Source organism: Podarcis vaucheri, assembly GCF_965113315.1.
Source record: "Podarcis vaucheri genome assembly, chromosome: 6".
Classification (NCBI taxonomy): domain Eukaryota; kingdom Metazoa; phylum Chordata; class Lepidosauria; order Squamata; family Lacertidae; genus Podarcis; species Podarcis vaucheri.
Window position 1 is genome coordinate 90,449,152 of NC_138764.1, and position 14,463 is coordinate 90,463,614.

Sequence of the window (14,463 nt, forward strand, 5' to 3'; positions counted from 1 at the left end):
CTTTCTCCCTCCCCACTAAGCCGGATTTTGCCCTTCAGGGAGTCTGATCCTTGCAGTTTTTCATTCTGCGTCAACAAAGCGAAGACTCATCTGCTGCCATTCAGGGTTCCATTTTTGTTAGTCTCCAGTACCAACCTTATGCCTAAACAGTTTGCTAAATGTACTGTGTCCTAATCTGGGGCTGTCTGGCTTCTTTTTCTTGGTGCCTTTCACATGGGAATCAGCCGCCGTCTTCTCGGAAAGCTGCCCGCCAAGGCCTGTTTGAGATCCCTTTTGGGCGACATCATTCAAAGCTGAGTCTCCACTGCAGGCTCTGTTGTCCTTTTGCTCACAACATTTATTTACTTAGCAAGATATATATACCGTTTAATCAAAGAAATATCTCTATGGCAGAGGTTTGCAGAACAGCGTAAAATACTCATTTTTAAAAAGCTTTTAAAAAGGGCAGGTAACAACAGTATCAAAATATGGATAAAAATCAGCAGCTCTCTTAACCCCCCCCCCCATGTACATAATACAATTACACATCCTGTTAAAAAGGTAAAGGGACCCCTGACCATTAGGTCCAATCGTGGCCGACTCTGGGGTTGCGGCGCTCATCTCGCTTTATTGGCTGAGGGAGCCAGCGTACAGCTTTCAGGTCATGTGGCCAGCATGCCTAAGCCACTTCTGGCAAACCAGAGCAATGCATGGAAATGCCGTTTACCTTCCTGCCGCAGTGGTACTTATTTATCTACTTGCACTTTGATGTGCTTTCAAACTGCTAGGTTGGCAGGAGCAGGGACTGAGCAATAGGTGCTCACCCTAACAAAAAAAGCTTTTTAGCAGTGTTGAGTACAACCTAGGCCAAATATTAACAGGCAGGGAGTTCAAGAAAATAGGTTCTGCACACTCAAAAATCAATTGCTTACAAGTGCAGAACAAATCTTTTGTGACACTTGTAAATGTGCCTATGCATGAGAAGAATTATATGCACTAGAATGTCATAAAATAGTTCCCATATCTACACATTTCTCCAATGTAAAGGACTCTGCGTTTCACTTATTTAAGAATTATCTCACTGTCTCTCCCCCAAAACATTCTTGACGCTGGGCTGGTGAGCATCTAATTCAGCCCCCTCCCTGGTCACCCCCCTTAGCAGCCCTGCTCCTCAGCGCTTTTGCCTGACTGGAATGTGTCCTTGAACTGTGATAGTGTTTCTTGTTTGCCTGGGTAGAAAACAGAGAGAGATGAATTTCTGAAGAAACGTCTGGCTTTGGTGTGGCTGGAACGCAGCCCACTGAATAAGGTCAAGAGTTACATCTATCGGCCTACTTTTTAAAATTTCATTACATTGGGCCCCACATACAAGTGTCATGTGTTTCCTAGAAGGCTGCCCATGAAGAAACGTGGCCTTTAGGATTAAAAATGCCCCTTACCCTTGTGTTAAGGTAAATCATACAGCAGGGGGGGAAATCACTATTATAACCAGTACTGCATAAGCACACCATTCTGTGTGCTAGTCAGACCTTCAGCCTTCATGGAACCCTTTCAAATATTGATTCATCTGCTGAGAAACACCTACATCTTTGGGGTGTCGCAGAACATTTGGCAAAGGCATAAAAGGTACATGCTGAGCTTTGCAGCAGTCCTGGATGAGCGCAACTTAGAATACGTGTTTTGAATGATGTGTGCTGCACTCCTGAGCATAGCTGTCAATGTTTACCTTTTCTTGTGAGGAAACCTATTTGTAATAAGGGAATTTCCCTTAAAAAAGGGGAACGTTGACAGCTATGCTCCTGAGCCCCTGCTTCTCATCATGGAGGGCCAAGAAGGTGGCAGACACACAAAGATGCTTCCTTTTCCTACATAATGTCCCAAGTCCTGCAGCCCCAAAACAAGCTGGGAGCTTGCCACAGGTATCATGATGCTCCTTGAGAAAGGCTGCTCAGAAGCAATATACTATAATTGGGAGTCTCCTACTGCTTATGCAAACTGGTCCTTCTGCCAAGGATAGTCATATGCTGTAGGGAGCTTTCTGATTTTTCTTTAGTCTGTTTAACTTCCTGTTTAGGACTAATAGTCTAGAAGACAGATGTCTTGTGGGCCACTGTACTCTCCAGAAAATGATCTAGGGGCCAAGAACAGCCAGCTTCCTAATAAAGTTGGTGCCACCTAGTGGTAAAGATCTCCCAGTTATTAAGCGTGTGCTCAGGCACAACATTATACATAAAAAGGTAAATTGATATATTGCAGAAATGCACCACTATATGCAGAATTTAGTTTTCTGCCGTCAACGAACGCTTTCAAAACCAATTGCACAAATGTGTCAAATTGCCAAAGAAATATTGAATATCAAAGTCTGGGTTCTTAATAGGCTGGGGCTCCAGCTTTATTAAGAGAAGTGCTGAAACAGGCGAACAACAAATCAGTTCTAAGGGCCATTTCATACATTGAACAGAAAAAAGCAACTCCCCAGACCCCCCCCTGCAACAGGGAGTTGCAGCACACCTTAGTTTTCTCTCACATGAACCTATATGAGACAGGTACTCTCAAATATATATTTGCCAATTTACATTATTGGCATGCACCTAAACACCCTCTGCCCATGTATAGTCCTTAAAAATGTAGCAGCCCCACTCAGCTAGGAATCTGATTGACCTTGGGCTAGTCGCTGTATCTCAGTGTGAGCTACATGACAAGGTTGTAGTAGAGATAAAACAAGGCAGTGATTTGGTATGCTACCCAGAGAACCTTGAAAAAAGGTGGCATGAAAAGCAATAAGTCAGATAAATAAATTGCAGTAACCAATAACACAAGTCTTTAATATTGCCTGACATCAAATCAAATGCAATTATTTGCAATGTAGGTTGGATTGTGCATGCATGTGTGAGCCAGTCCCAAAGTACACATTAAGCCAGTTTAGAAAAGTATCCCAAGAAAAGGGAGGAGGGGGTCTATATTGAACTCATATTGCCAGGATCCAATCACTCACCTTGTCCTCAGTGTCTCCCTTGGAATCTGCTTTGCTTGGAGATACCTTTCAATTCAAGAAAAGAAAACAATCCATGAAATGTGAAATATTCAAAACCAGACCAAACTCTTGATATGAATTGAATGAGAATTTAGCTGGAAGAAAAACATTAAGTGTGCAAATTTTAAACTGGGATAGCTCAGCTCATGAGATTCCTAATCTCAGGGTCATGAGATTGAGCCCCATGCTAGGTGAAAGATTCCTGCATTGCTGGGGGTTGGACTGTATGACCCTAGTGGTTCCTTCCAATTCTATGGAGGAGGATTGGACAAAGGCCAATGGTGTTCGAATGCAGAGACAGACTTGTGTTAAGCACTGGAAAGAACAGCCTAATTGTAAAAGTAATTCAAAGCTAGAACAAGCTACCTAGGGAGATTGTGAGGTATTTTTCAAAGGCAAATTAAATGGGCATCTGTCAGCATGAAGACAAGATTGTAGAGCACCCTCCCCGCATAGAAAGCTGAAAGGGGTAAGATGGAACCATAGTGTCAGGGAACTGCCATCAGCTCAGAGGTGTGAAGTGGAAGGGCAGTTGTGTTATAGGGAACCTCTGAAAATCTTGCGAAGCAATTCCTCTTCTGGCAAGGAGGAAAGCCCCACCTCCAGTGGAGAGGAGGTGGTGGGACCAGGGGATGCTAGGGAGAGCCTCAACACCGAGCCTGAGCAAACCGGAGAGGAGGGAAGTACCCCTTTGCCAGCGCCCACTCGGCGCAGGGAGGGGAGGAGAAGGTTGGGGGGTCACACGACTGTTATGCTGGGGGAGGTACAAGGACTGACCTCTCCCAGATTCTGCTAGCGATTGAGCCAGACATGAACTTACGACGCTCTTCACTGTAAATAGTTTGCACTAAGAATAAAGCCTGGAAAAGACAGGTCGGAGTCTTGCCTGTTTGCTCTCGAGCAACCACACCAGCACCTGGCACATAGGATTGTAAAGTTGGAAGGGACCCAAAGGGTTTTGTAGCTCAGCTCTCTGCAATGCAGGAATCCCAGTTACAGAATCCTAGCTGTAAATGATAGAGCCATCATCGCTTGTGGTGTGCCCACTCTTCTTTCCCGTTATGCTGTTCCAAGAATGCAAGAACATAAGTGCTCTGTTGGGTCAGGCCAAAGCCTGCCTGCCAGTCTGGCTCAGTGTTCCCTCGGCAGCCAATCTGATGGTTCTGCAAGCCTGCAAGCAGGGCAAGGCAAGGCAGGAGTGCAACAGAACTCTCCCCAGCAACTAGGATTTAGAGGCATGCTGCCCCTGTTACTAGAGGCAATGGATTGTCTAGTAGCCACTGATAGCCTTACTGTATTCTCCCTAAATTTGTCTAATCCGCTTTTAAAGCCATCCAAATGGGCAGTCGTCACTACATCCGATTCCATAGTCTTAACTATGTGTTGTGTTCTCTCTCGCCTGCTCTGATTCCCCCATCACCATTCAGCATCAATGATTCCAGTATTGTGAGAAAGGGAGAAAAACTTCTCTGTCCACTCTCGCCACACCTTGTGTAATGTTACACACCTCTATCAGGTCCCCTCTTAACCACATTTTGCCTGCTAAAACTGCATAGCCCCAAATGTTGTACCCTTGCAGCTGCTCCAGCCCCTCGATCATTTTGGTTGTCCTTTTCTAGCTTGATGATCTTCTTTTAGTGCTGTAGTGGCCATAACTGTACACAATTTTTCAAGTTTTCCATTGCCTCTAGCCATGTATATTTAGTTAGGCTTAAATTTTTTTTTGCAAAGCTTGTTTCATCAGCAGTTAAGCAATCACAGGCAATAGTGATTTCCTAGACCAAGTATGATAGCAATCCTTTGCTTGCTGACTTTGGAGTAAGTCCCACAGACCTCAATGGGACATATGTCTAAATAAACATACTGTTGTGAGTTTTGAAGGGACAGGGTTAGGCCGTATGCCCAAGTCCCTTCTAATTTTTGAATCTGGCAAGGATTCAATTGTTGGAATAGCCAGGCCACCTTCTTGGTGTGTTAAGAACCCTATCTGCTTCTGCATCCGGCCACCCCATGGTGAACCAGTGCACTACTTTGAACACAATATTTTTGTGGCAAATGCTGCCTACAACTAAATCGATTAATACTTAAAAAGCAGACAAAGACAAAGTGCATGTTAGGAAAGTTAAAGTTCCTTGGTAACATTTCCTGTCATATTGCAGAGATGTTTTATTAGATTTATTACACAACCCTATGCATTTTTATTCCTAAACCAGTCCCCTAGTCCTCCGTAAATGAAAACAAGTTCCATTGAGCTCAGTGGACCTTCTCTCCGAATAAAGATGTCTGTGATTCCTCTGTTAATTTAGCTTTCCTTCTCCTTCCACAACATCAGAACAATTTTCCAAGGCATCGTCCACACTTCCACTTTTCCCGTGCCTTGAAAGCACAGATCCAAGTGGTTTTCCATTTATCCCATGCTTTCTAGACACTGTTCAGAGTGGTTTTGCCTTTGCTCTACTGCTTTCCCCCTGGAAAACCTGCTCTTTAGCACTAAATCAGAACAAATGGAAATCTGCAGAAAATCCAGTTGCCATTTGTTCTGATTCAGTGCTAAAGAGCAGGTTTTCAGTGCTAAAGAGCATGGATTTTCTCGGGGGAAAGCAGTGGGGCAAAGGGAAGTGTAGATAACAAATGGTTTTAATCTGACCTTCACAGCTAATGAATAAAACATCCCCATGCACACTTAAGATATATTTTTTTCTAGTTAAATGACATTTCAAAATTCAGGTAGAGTAGCTAAATGCAAAAGAGGGCAGGGCTCCTGCTTCTTAGGTAATTGTGTAGGAGTTTCAACAGGTGTAGCTTGCATAATAAGCTACACCCACAGAAATGCCCTCTCCTATACATCTATTAAAAGTGCTGAATTATTCATTTTTCGCATCTAGCTACACGACAAATAAATTGCTTTCTGCCTCGGTCAACAACACCTGATACTCATTCTATTGAATATATCAGTTTTGGTTTTTCTCACTTTCTTGTTTTTCTAGTCTTAAATTCAGTTCTCCATGTTTCCACATCAGTTTGCAGTTTTGTTTTTGTTTTGTGATCCTCCTCCCCTCCATTTGCACTTTTTGTATGCAATTGTGCCCAATATACCCATGTCTGAAAAGCATTTTTTGTATTTTCACTGCTGTATGCATTTCTGTACACATTGGTTGGAGGAAGAACTGCCTTGCGAAATTCAGAGAAGTGCAACTGTCAAAGGACAGTTTGATTCATGTAGTGTTTCCCAATGTGAAAATGAAATAAATTTCCCTTTAAATGCACACTAAATTGAATCCCCTGCCCCACATACATTGTTTGCAATCATTTCACGTTGTACTGAACCTTTGCAGCTTTGACTGTGTTAGTTTGTGCTGCCCATGTGATGCAAAGCACCTCTTCCCTCCTAAATGTCTCTCTGTAACCGCGGGGCAGCAATTTTATCTTACAACAATTCATACATACACCAATTCCATTCAGATAAAGTGATGGCAAAAATCTTACCAAGGTTTTAAAGAAACTCATGATGACAGAGTCAGAGTTGTTATAGTCTGTCCCAGCTGCTGCTGTCTTATCGTTCTCTGGCTTTACGTCTCCTTGAGCAAGATCCTCAGCAGCCAAGCAATTGACACCTGCTGAATCCGGCTGCAGAGTGTTTTGATTGCACTCATCTATTACGTCCTGTATAAAAAGGGAGCACAATTCGGTCAGTTCCTCGCTTGTTGAATGCCCAGTAGAAGATTGTAAAAGTAGCCTGTTTGCCACTTGCATCATGTTGCTCTCTGAGCCACAATCCTAATTCCATCCATATTTCTTCAGCCTACATATCCAGAACAATTGGGCATTTATGCAAGCCCCGTCTAATATATGCAGCATTTGCCGTTGGCCGGGGGAACATTGTTCCAAACCAGAGAGAATAGCAAATACAAGAAGCCAGGTTGCATATGGCACGCAATCTCCGTTTCTGTTCAGTGCAGCTGAACACTGAATAGCAAGCAACACATGTCTGCGGCTTTGATCTCTGAATTCTTTACTGTCAGTTCACACCACATACAGTTTACTCGTGCTCAGTTTACTATTCTTTTCCAGGAAGGCAGGCAGAACACACACACACACACACACATTGTGCAAGTTCAGGTTTGTTGGCTTATCTGTTTAAAACCAGCTAAAAAAATATCAATGTTGCTTACTTGAGGAGAGGGACACTCTGGAGTTTGAATCAGAGGACATGGATTCTAAATCTCTGGTGAAGTCCATTAGCGGATGAGCTCAGGGGAATGTACCTTCAAGGCTGGAACACCATAGCTCAGTGGCAGAGTATCTGCCTTGTGTGAAGAAGGTCTCAGGTACAACCCTGGCATCTCCAGGTAAAGTCTCCTGACTGAAATTCTGGAGAGCTGCTGTCAGTTAGTGTAGACAATACTGCAATATTTATTTATTTAAAGTATTTATTTACTTTGTTTATTTAAAGTAAATATCACTCTCTCTCTCTCTCTCTATATATATATCAGATATACACTGTGGCAGAGCATTCCCAAATGCATTTCCTTACATTTCTATTTCTTCCACTATGGAACCCAAAGTGGTCCACATACACAGATCAGACCTACCTAGCTTCAGTAAGGTGGTGGTCTCACGTGCCTACAGGCCATAAGAACGTTCACAAAACACTCTCTTCAAAATCCTTGTTCTCATCCCGGCAGACATGCAGTGCAGTCTTAAACACGATTACTCGGGATTTCCATTGGACTTACTCCCCTTGAAGTGTGCTTTGGGTTACACTCTTAATAGCAATATACTCTTTGTTTCTACCACAAAGTAGTTTCCTCTGTGATCAGTGGGGCTTATCCCAGGGTAAAAAGGAACACAAGGAGATTCCTGTGCCAAGCCATTAGTCTATCTAGCTTCTTATTGTCCATGTTGATTAGCAATGGCTCTCCACAGTTTCTGAAAGGAGATGTTTTCAGCCCTACATGGAGATACTGAGGATTGAACCTGGGACCCTCTGCATGCATAACAAAAACCTCACCACTGAGCTGTGGCCTTCCCCATGCATAGGATTGTACCCTAATGCTGTGATCCTAAGAACAGGTTCTTGGGATTAAGTCCCATTGAGCTAAATGGTGCTTACATCTGCTTAGACACAATGCATTGTAAATGAATAAAGCTCATTTTAGGATCCTTGTTATGGGAGGAACTTGCTTCCTTAGAGTGGGTACAAAAACAGTCTCCCCTAATGCTCTCAGAAGAACAGAACTGAACAACCGAGAAAGCTGTTTTAGTATTTTCAGTATATAATTAATGGGATGTATAGACAGTTTTTGCAGAATTCATTATGCGAAAGGCTGGGCTGGATGAATCCCTAGCCGGAATTAAGATTGCCGGAAGAAATATCAACAACCTCAGATATGCAGATGACACAACCTTGATGGCAGAAAGTGAGGAGGAATTAAAGAACCTTTTATTGAGGGTGAAAGAGGAGAGGGCAAAATATGGTCTGAAGCTCAAGATCAAAAAAATGAAGATCATGGCCACTGGTCCCATCACCTCCTGGCAAATAGAAGGGGAAGAAATGGAGGCAGTGAGAGATTTTACTTTATTGGGCTCCATGATCACTGCAGATAGTGACAGCAGCCACGAAATCAAAAGACACCTGCTTCTTGGGAGAAAAGCAATGACAAACCTAGATAGCATCTTAAAAAGTAGAGAAGTTCACCTTGCCAACAAAGGTCAGTATAGTAAAAGCTATGGTTTTCCCAGTAGTGATGTATGGAAGTGAGAGCTGGACCATAAAGAAGGCTGATCACCAAAGAATTGATGCTTTTGAATTATGGTGCTGGAGGAGACTCTTGAAAGTCCCATGGACTGCAAGAAGATCAAACCTCTCCATTCTTAAGGAAATCATCCCTGAGTGCTCACTGGAAGGACAGATCCTGAAACTGAGGCTCCAATACTTTGGCCACCTCATGAGAAGAGAAGACTCCCTGGAAAAGACCCTGATGTAGGGAAAGATGGAGGGCACAAGGAGAAGGGGACAGCACAGGACGAGATGGTTGGATAGTGTTCTTGAAGCTACCAGCATGAGTTTGACCAAACTGCGGGAGGCAGTGGAAGACAGAAGTGCCTGGCGTGCTCTGGTCCATGGGGTCACAAAGAGTCTCACACGACTAAACGACTAAACAACAACATAGACAGTTTAATCATCCATTAAGTGCAACCTCTGCAGATATATGCTTGACCAAAGAAGTCCAAACAACCTGTGGCAAATCTGTTATTATTATTTTTAAATGAGGTTTCCTCTAGTATATAAGCATGGAGAAACTATATTACATTTTCTCAGGCCTTAAACGTTTGTTTTCTTTAAGAACCTTCTTCTGTCTCTAACTGTAGGCTGGAGGGAGAGTGGCAGTTTTGGCTAGGATCAACCGGGTTTTATTGCAGCTTGCTTTCAAATGGTGTGCAAAGAAATGTACAGCTGATTGGCATGATGCACAGAAGCCAAGACACAGTCCAAAGTTCAGTTTTGGCACCTGCCATGCAGCCACCCACTCCTCCTCCTTCCGACAATTCTGAATTGATTTCATACCTTCCAGTCATTCAGAGATGAGGAAAGGGGTTCTCTTGCCTGCTTGTAACATTGCTAAAACCTACCTTGTACTGAGTCAGACTATTTGGTCCATTCAGCCAATAATGTCTACACAGACTGGCAGAGGCTCTCCAGGGATTCAGGCAGGGAAGCTTTTCCAGCCTACCTGGAAATGCTGGAGATTAAATCTTGGACTAAGGCAGATGCTCTACTCTACACATACTTGCAAACCCTTTAATATACTCCAGAAGCACTGCCAGACCCCTCCCACACCTGCTGTGGTGGGGACAGGGACTTAGACTTCTGCTCATATGCACCTTACCTCTGTGACTGAGGGGGTCCAGGGCTGTGCGACATCATTAAGGCATTTGCGCATGACGTTGGTGTACACTGCAGCGTGCTGATGTTGCATGTGCATGCTACATGCTGGTGTGTGGACGCCCCGCAGCATGAGCACATGGCTGGCAAACAAGTTTGGGGGCCCCCTGACCCTCTAACTGAAAATTAGGGGGGTTGGCTCCCATGGCTCCCCACACTTGGTGCCTGTGCTTCTGGTGGTCACAGTAAGAGAGGAATAATAATAATAATAATAATAATAATAATAATAATAATAATAATAATAATTTATTATTTATACCCCACCCATCTTGCTGGGTTACCCCAGCCACTCTGGGCAGCTTCCAATAAAATATTAAAATACAATAGACCATCAAACATTAAAAGCTTCCCTAAACAGGGCTGCCTTCAGATGTCTTCTAAAAGTCTGGTAGTTGCTTTTCTCTTTGACATCTGCTGGGAGGGTGTTCCACAGGGCTGGTGCCACTACCGAGAAGGCCCTCTGCCTGGTTTCTCATAGTGAGGGAACTGCTTGAAGGCCCCCGGCCCTGGATCTCAGTGTCCGGGCAGAACAATGGGAGTAGAGATGCTCCTTCAGGTATACTGGACCGAGGCCTTTTAGGGCTTTAAAGGCAGCACCAACACTTTGAATTGTGCCCAGAAATGTACTGGGAACCAATGTAGGTCTTTCAAGACCGGTGTTATGTGGCCTTGGCAGCTGCTCCAGTCTAGTTGCCGCATTCTGGATTAGTTGTAGTTTTTGAGTCACCTTCAAAGGTAGCCCCACATAGAGTGCATTGCAGTAGTTCTAGCAAGAGATAACTAGAGCATGCACCACTCTGGCAAGAAAGTATGTGGGCAGGTAGGGTCTCAGCCTGCATACCAGATGGAGCTGGTAAACAGCTGCCCTGGACACAGAATTGACCTGTGCCTCCATGGATAGCTGTGAGTCCGAAATGACTCCCAGTCTGTGCACCTGGTCCTTCAGGGGCACAGTTACCCCATTCAGGGCCAGGGAGTCCTCCACACCTGCCCACCTCCTGTCCCCCCAAAACAGTACTTCTGTCTTGTCAGGATTCAGCCTCAATCTGTTAGCCGCCATCCATCCTCCAACCGCCTCCAGACACTCACACAGGACCTTCACCGCCTTCACTGGTTCTGATTTGAAAGAGAGTTAGAGCTGGTTATCATCCACATACTGATGAACACCCAGCCCAAACCCCCTGATGATCTCTCCCAGGACAGACAAGAGGAGTGGAGGATCAATGGAGCAAAAAAACAGCATGGATATAGGCTCGGTGCACTTAAAGGAGCAAGCACCATCTCAAGACAAAGACCAGGCATCCATTCATAACCTTTTCTAACTGCAAACAGGACATCTGGAACCTGCCAAATGCACATGTTCACTTGTGGAAGAATGTATTTTGCTGGCATTGTTGCCAGATCCATTATGTGGTGACGGCGTTTCTTTTTCTCATTGTACCAGCATGTTATGTAAAAATTCAATCCTTAAGTAATAAAGAGATTTTTTAAAGAAGAAGAAGAAGAAGAAGACGAAGAAGAAGAAGACGAAGACGAAGACAAGGACCTGGTAGCCCTGGGAACATGTCTATGTTCTACCTATGTTCTACTGGCAGACAGGACATGACTCCTGTGCTTTTAATAGTTGTGTAGGAGAGGGAATTTAAGCAGGTGTAGCTACACCTGCTGAATTTTCCCTTTTCTACCCAACTATTAGAGGAGCACAGCCTTGTCCTCTTTTGCATATATGACCATCGTACTAGCCAGGTAAACTTTAATTTGGAACCATCACGTGCCCTCAGAATGTGGGCTACTAGGCCGCTATCAAGGCTATAGTCAGATGTGAGGATTACTGGATTGGTTCTCCTGGTTATAATGCTAGTGCTTCTAGTGTTCCTTTTAAACTGTGGTACCTGTTGCATTATGGAACTGTGGCCTTTTGATGGATATACCTCCATGTCGTGCTAAATTTTAAATGCTAGGATACCGCCCCAAATTTCACCTCAGAAAATTACAGTGCAACTTTCCTGTAATTTTCTGAGTTAATAATGAGGCTGCTAACTTGTTTTTCTTTGTCTCTGGAAACAATTAACATGCAAACAACATGCTAAACATCCACTAGATTCCAAGTTGTTTTTACATCATGTGAAAGATCACATAAAATGTGGAAACTATCAGGTAAGGAAACATCAGAGGGAATTAAGTGCTGTCTGAATGCAGCCCAACTCTTTTAAAGACGTGGGAGATTTTATTCACTGATAGTTTGGCACTAAGAAACATCATAATGCCTTCAAAATCATGAGAACATTTAGATGGCCTTTTGAAATATGCATATTTTTCCGTTTGTTCCTAATCTTCTCCTTAGGGTACCCAGTAGTTAGATAAAACCAGCTTTGTATTTGTGTAATATTTGTGTAAGTTTTATTTCTTGTTAGTTCTTGTTGCAAATGATGGCACCCAACTGCTACATCCCAAATATTTACACTTTATTTTATTTTTGTGTGCTTGGATGTTTGCCTCTATATAAGAGCAATTTCAGGCATTGCAGTGGGTACATAATAAAGCCAAATCTACTATGAATCTATTTAGTATTTGTAAAATAATAAAAAGGTAATATTGCTTTGGTACATTGCTGAGTTTGTTCTGCCCTCTCTCCTTCCCTCCCCTTCTTATAAAGAATTTATAGAGAATGGTTTACATATTATTTAGAGGGAAACATACATCTGAGTGGGTCAGCTGTGGGTTGGGGACAGAGATTCTTGATATGTGTGAAATTTTGCATGCATGGAATTGCAGTACAACAAAAGTTCTTCTTAGCTTCATGGAAAGTTCATGGAGAAAGGGCCCATTCTCCGGCTGGCATCCAATGTGTTAAATGAATCTGTTTTATTAGGCAAAAGCACAAGATAATGCCTGCTTAATCTCTCCCGCCTACCATTTTGCAAGCTGACCTCCAAAAGTTACACAGATCAGTTGGCTTGGAATGTCCTAATACGTTGTTTAGAAATGTCGTGTAATAAGAAACTTGATGCAGCGGTCAAGAGCAGCTGCCAAAAAGTAGTGCGAAGGCTTTCCAAGAAAAAATAATGTGCCGTATAGAATGTGCACATTTTTTACCATTCTTCGTCATCGTAACAATAACGATAAAGATATCAATGAGGCAAGCAAAGCCTGCAGTCATTGTGCCGCACTTGATGTGAATCAAAATGTGATATTGTGATATAAATGAATGTTTAGCAAGAGTCAGCTAATAAAACTGTGGCTTTGCAAGAGAAATAATTGTTTGTGGCTTTAGCAGAAATGTTATAAAGAATTAAGTAAAAATAGATTGTTAATGGACCAAAGTGGAAAATTTAAGGTTAGAATGTCTTAAGTTAAATTTTAGAACGAAAATTGAGAAAGATGGAAAGGACTTGCTGAAATAGCTAATTGAACTAGAATACAAAAAAGGGAGGTGCGAGGAGGTCGATGAAACAAGTATATGAAAGGTAAAGACATGGAAAGGCTGGATGTGTTTTTAAATGTTTTTGTTCTGTTTTTTCGTTGTTTTATTGTATTGTTTTTTTGTTTTTTTATGTATTGTAAGGTATAGTTTTGTTATGTTTAATTTTCTATTGTTCTTTTTTTCTTTCTGTAATTTTCAAACTCCTAATAAATATCATTATAAAAAAGAGAGAGAGAGAGAGAGAAATAATTGTTTGTTTGGCAGCACCTTTATTGGAAAGCAAACATTTTAGCGTCACTTTGACATTCTCCTTTTCCTTCCATGTAGGAAGAAATCTCCCTCCTATATTTTGATTAATTAGATAAATAAACATTAAACTTCCAGGCCAAGCCAGACCAGGGAGGGTAGAGGCAAGTACAGAGAGTTAGTCTTACTATTAAATTTGTAGTCCATTCTTCCAAGGACCTCAGGGGTTGTGCACATGTCTCCCCCACCCCCCTATTGCTTGTGTAGTTAAGTAGATCTAGCTCAGAGATCCTAGAGGTTGTAGTGAGAAGCAGGTTTTGCCATCTCTCAATGGGAGTCAATCAGAACTGAGCCAATTTCTCTTTCCGTATCCTTAATCCATCATCTATATAGCCCTACATCTTAGGGTGTCTTCAGAAGTGCTCATGGTGAACCCGCTGCTGATCCATAGCCCTCCTACCAATTGGGAAGTAGGTAAGTAGAAAAGGTAAAAAACCCACACTGGCTCTCATAGGGATGAACATTTGTACGCACCCTTAGCCATGGAGACTATATAGGGAAATTGACACACAGAGAACGTGGAACTCCTTATTAGACAGACAGACAGACAGACAAGAGCCCTCTTCAGGCAATGCATTAGCCTAGCAGCAAAGGCAGTGTCCTTGCTCCACTGACACCCTCCATTGTGATTTCAGTTGCCTTCCATGAATTGGAAGGCGCAAGTATGGCAATGAGCAGTAGAGGTGACACACTCATACACACTGGTCCTTCCCTCGCATGTATAGCACTAGGCTAACAATGCCTGAAGAAGGCTAGATATATAATATAAAGTCT

General features: G+C 42.9%; 1 protein-coding gene across 5 annotated transcripts in view; it reads right to left on the bottom strand.

The window, feature by feature from the left end:
• The window catches only part of BCAS1 (brain enriched myelin associated protein 1), a 52,875-nt gene that overhangs the window by 18,701 nt on the left and 19,711 nt on the right, over positions 1 to 14,463 (bottom strand). For 4 of the 5 annotated variants that reach the window (XM_082226061.1, XM_082226059.1, XM_082226057.1 and 1 more), the window contains exons 5-7: positions 6,500 to 6,676; positions 2,975 to 3,019; positions 136 to 270 (exon numbers count right to left, since the gene is read on the bottom strand). In XM_082226061.1, the coding sequence (XP_082082187.1) occupies positions 136 to 270; positions 2,975 to 3,019; positions 6,500 to 6,676 (357 nt within the window). The remainder of the gene's footprint in view (positions 1 to 135; positions 271 to 2,974; positions 3,020 to 6,499; positions 6,677 to 14,463) is intronic. The other variant, XM_082226060.1, reaches the window with a different exon arrangement.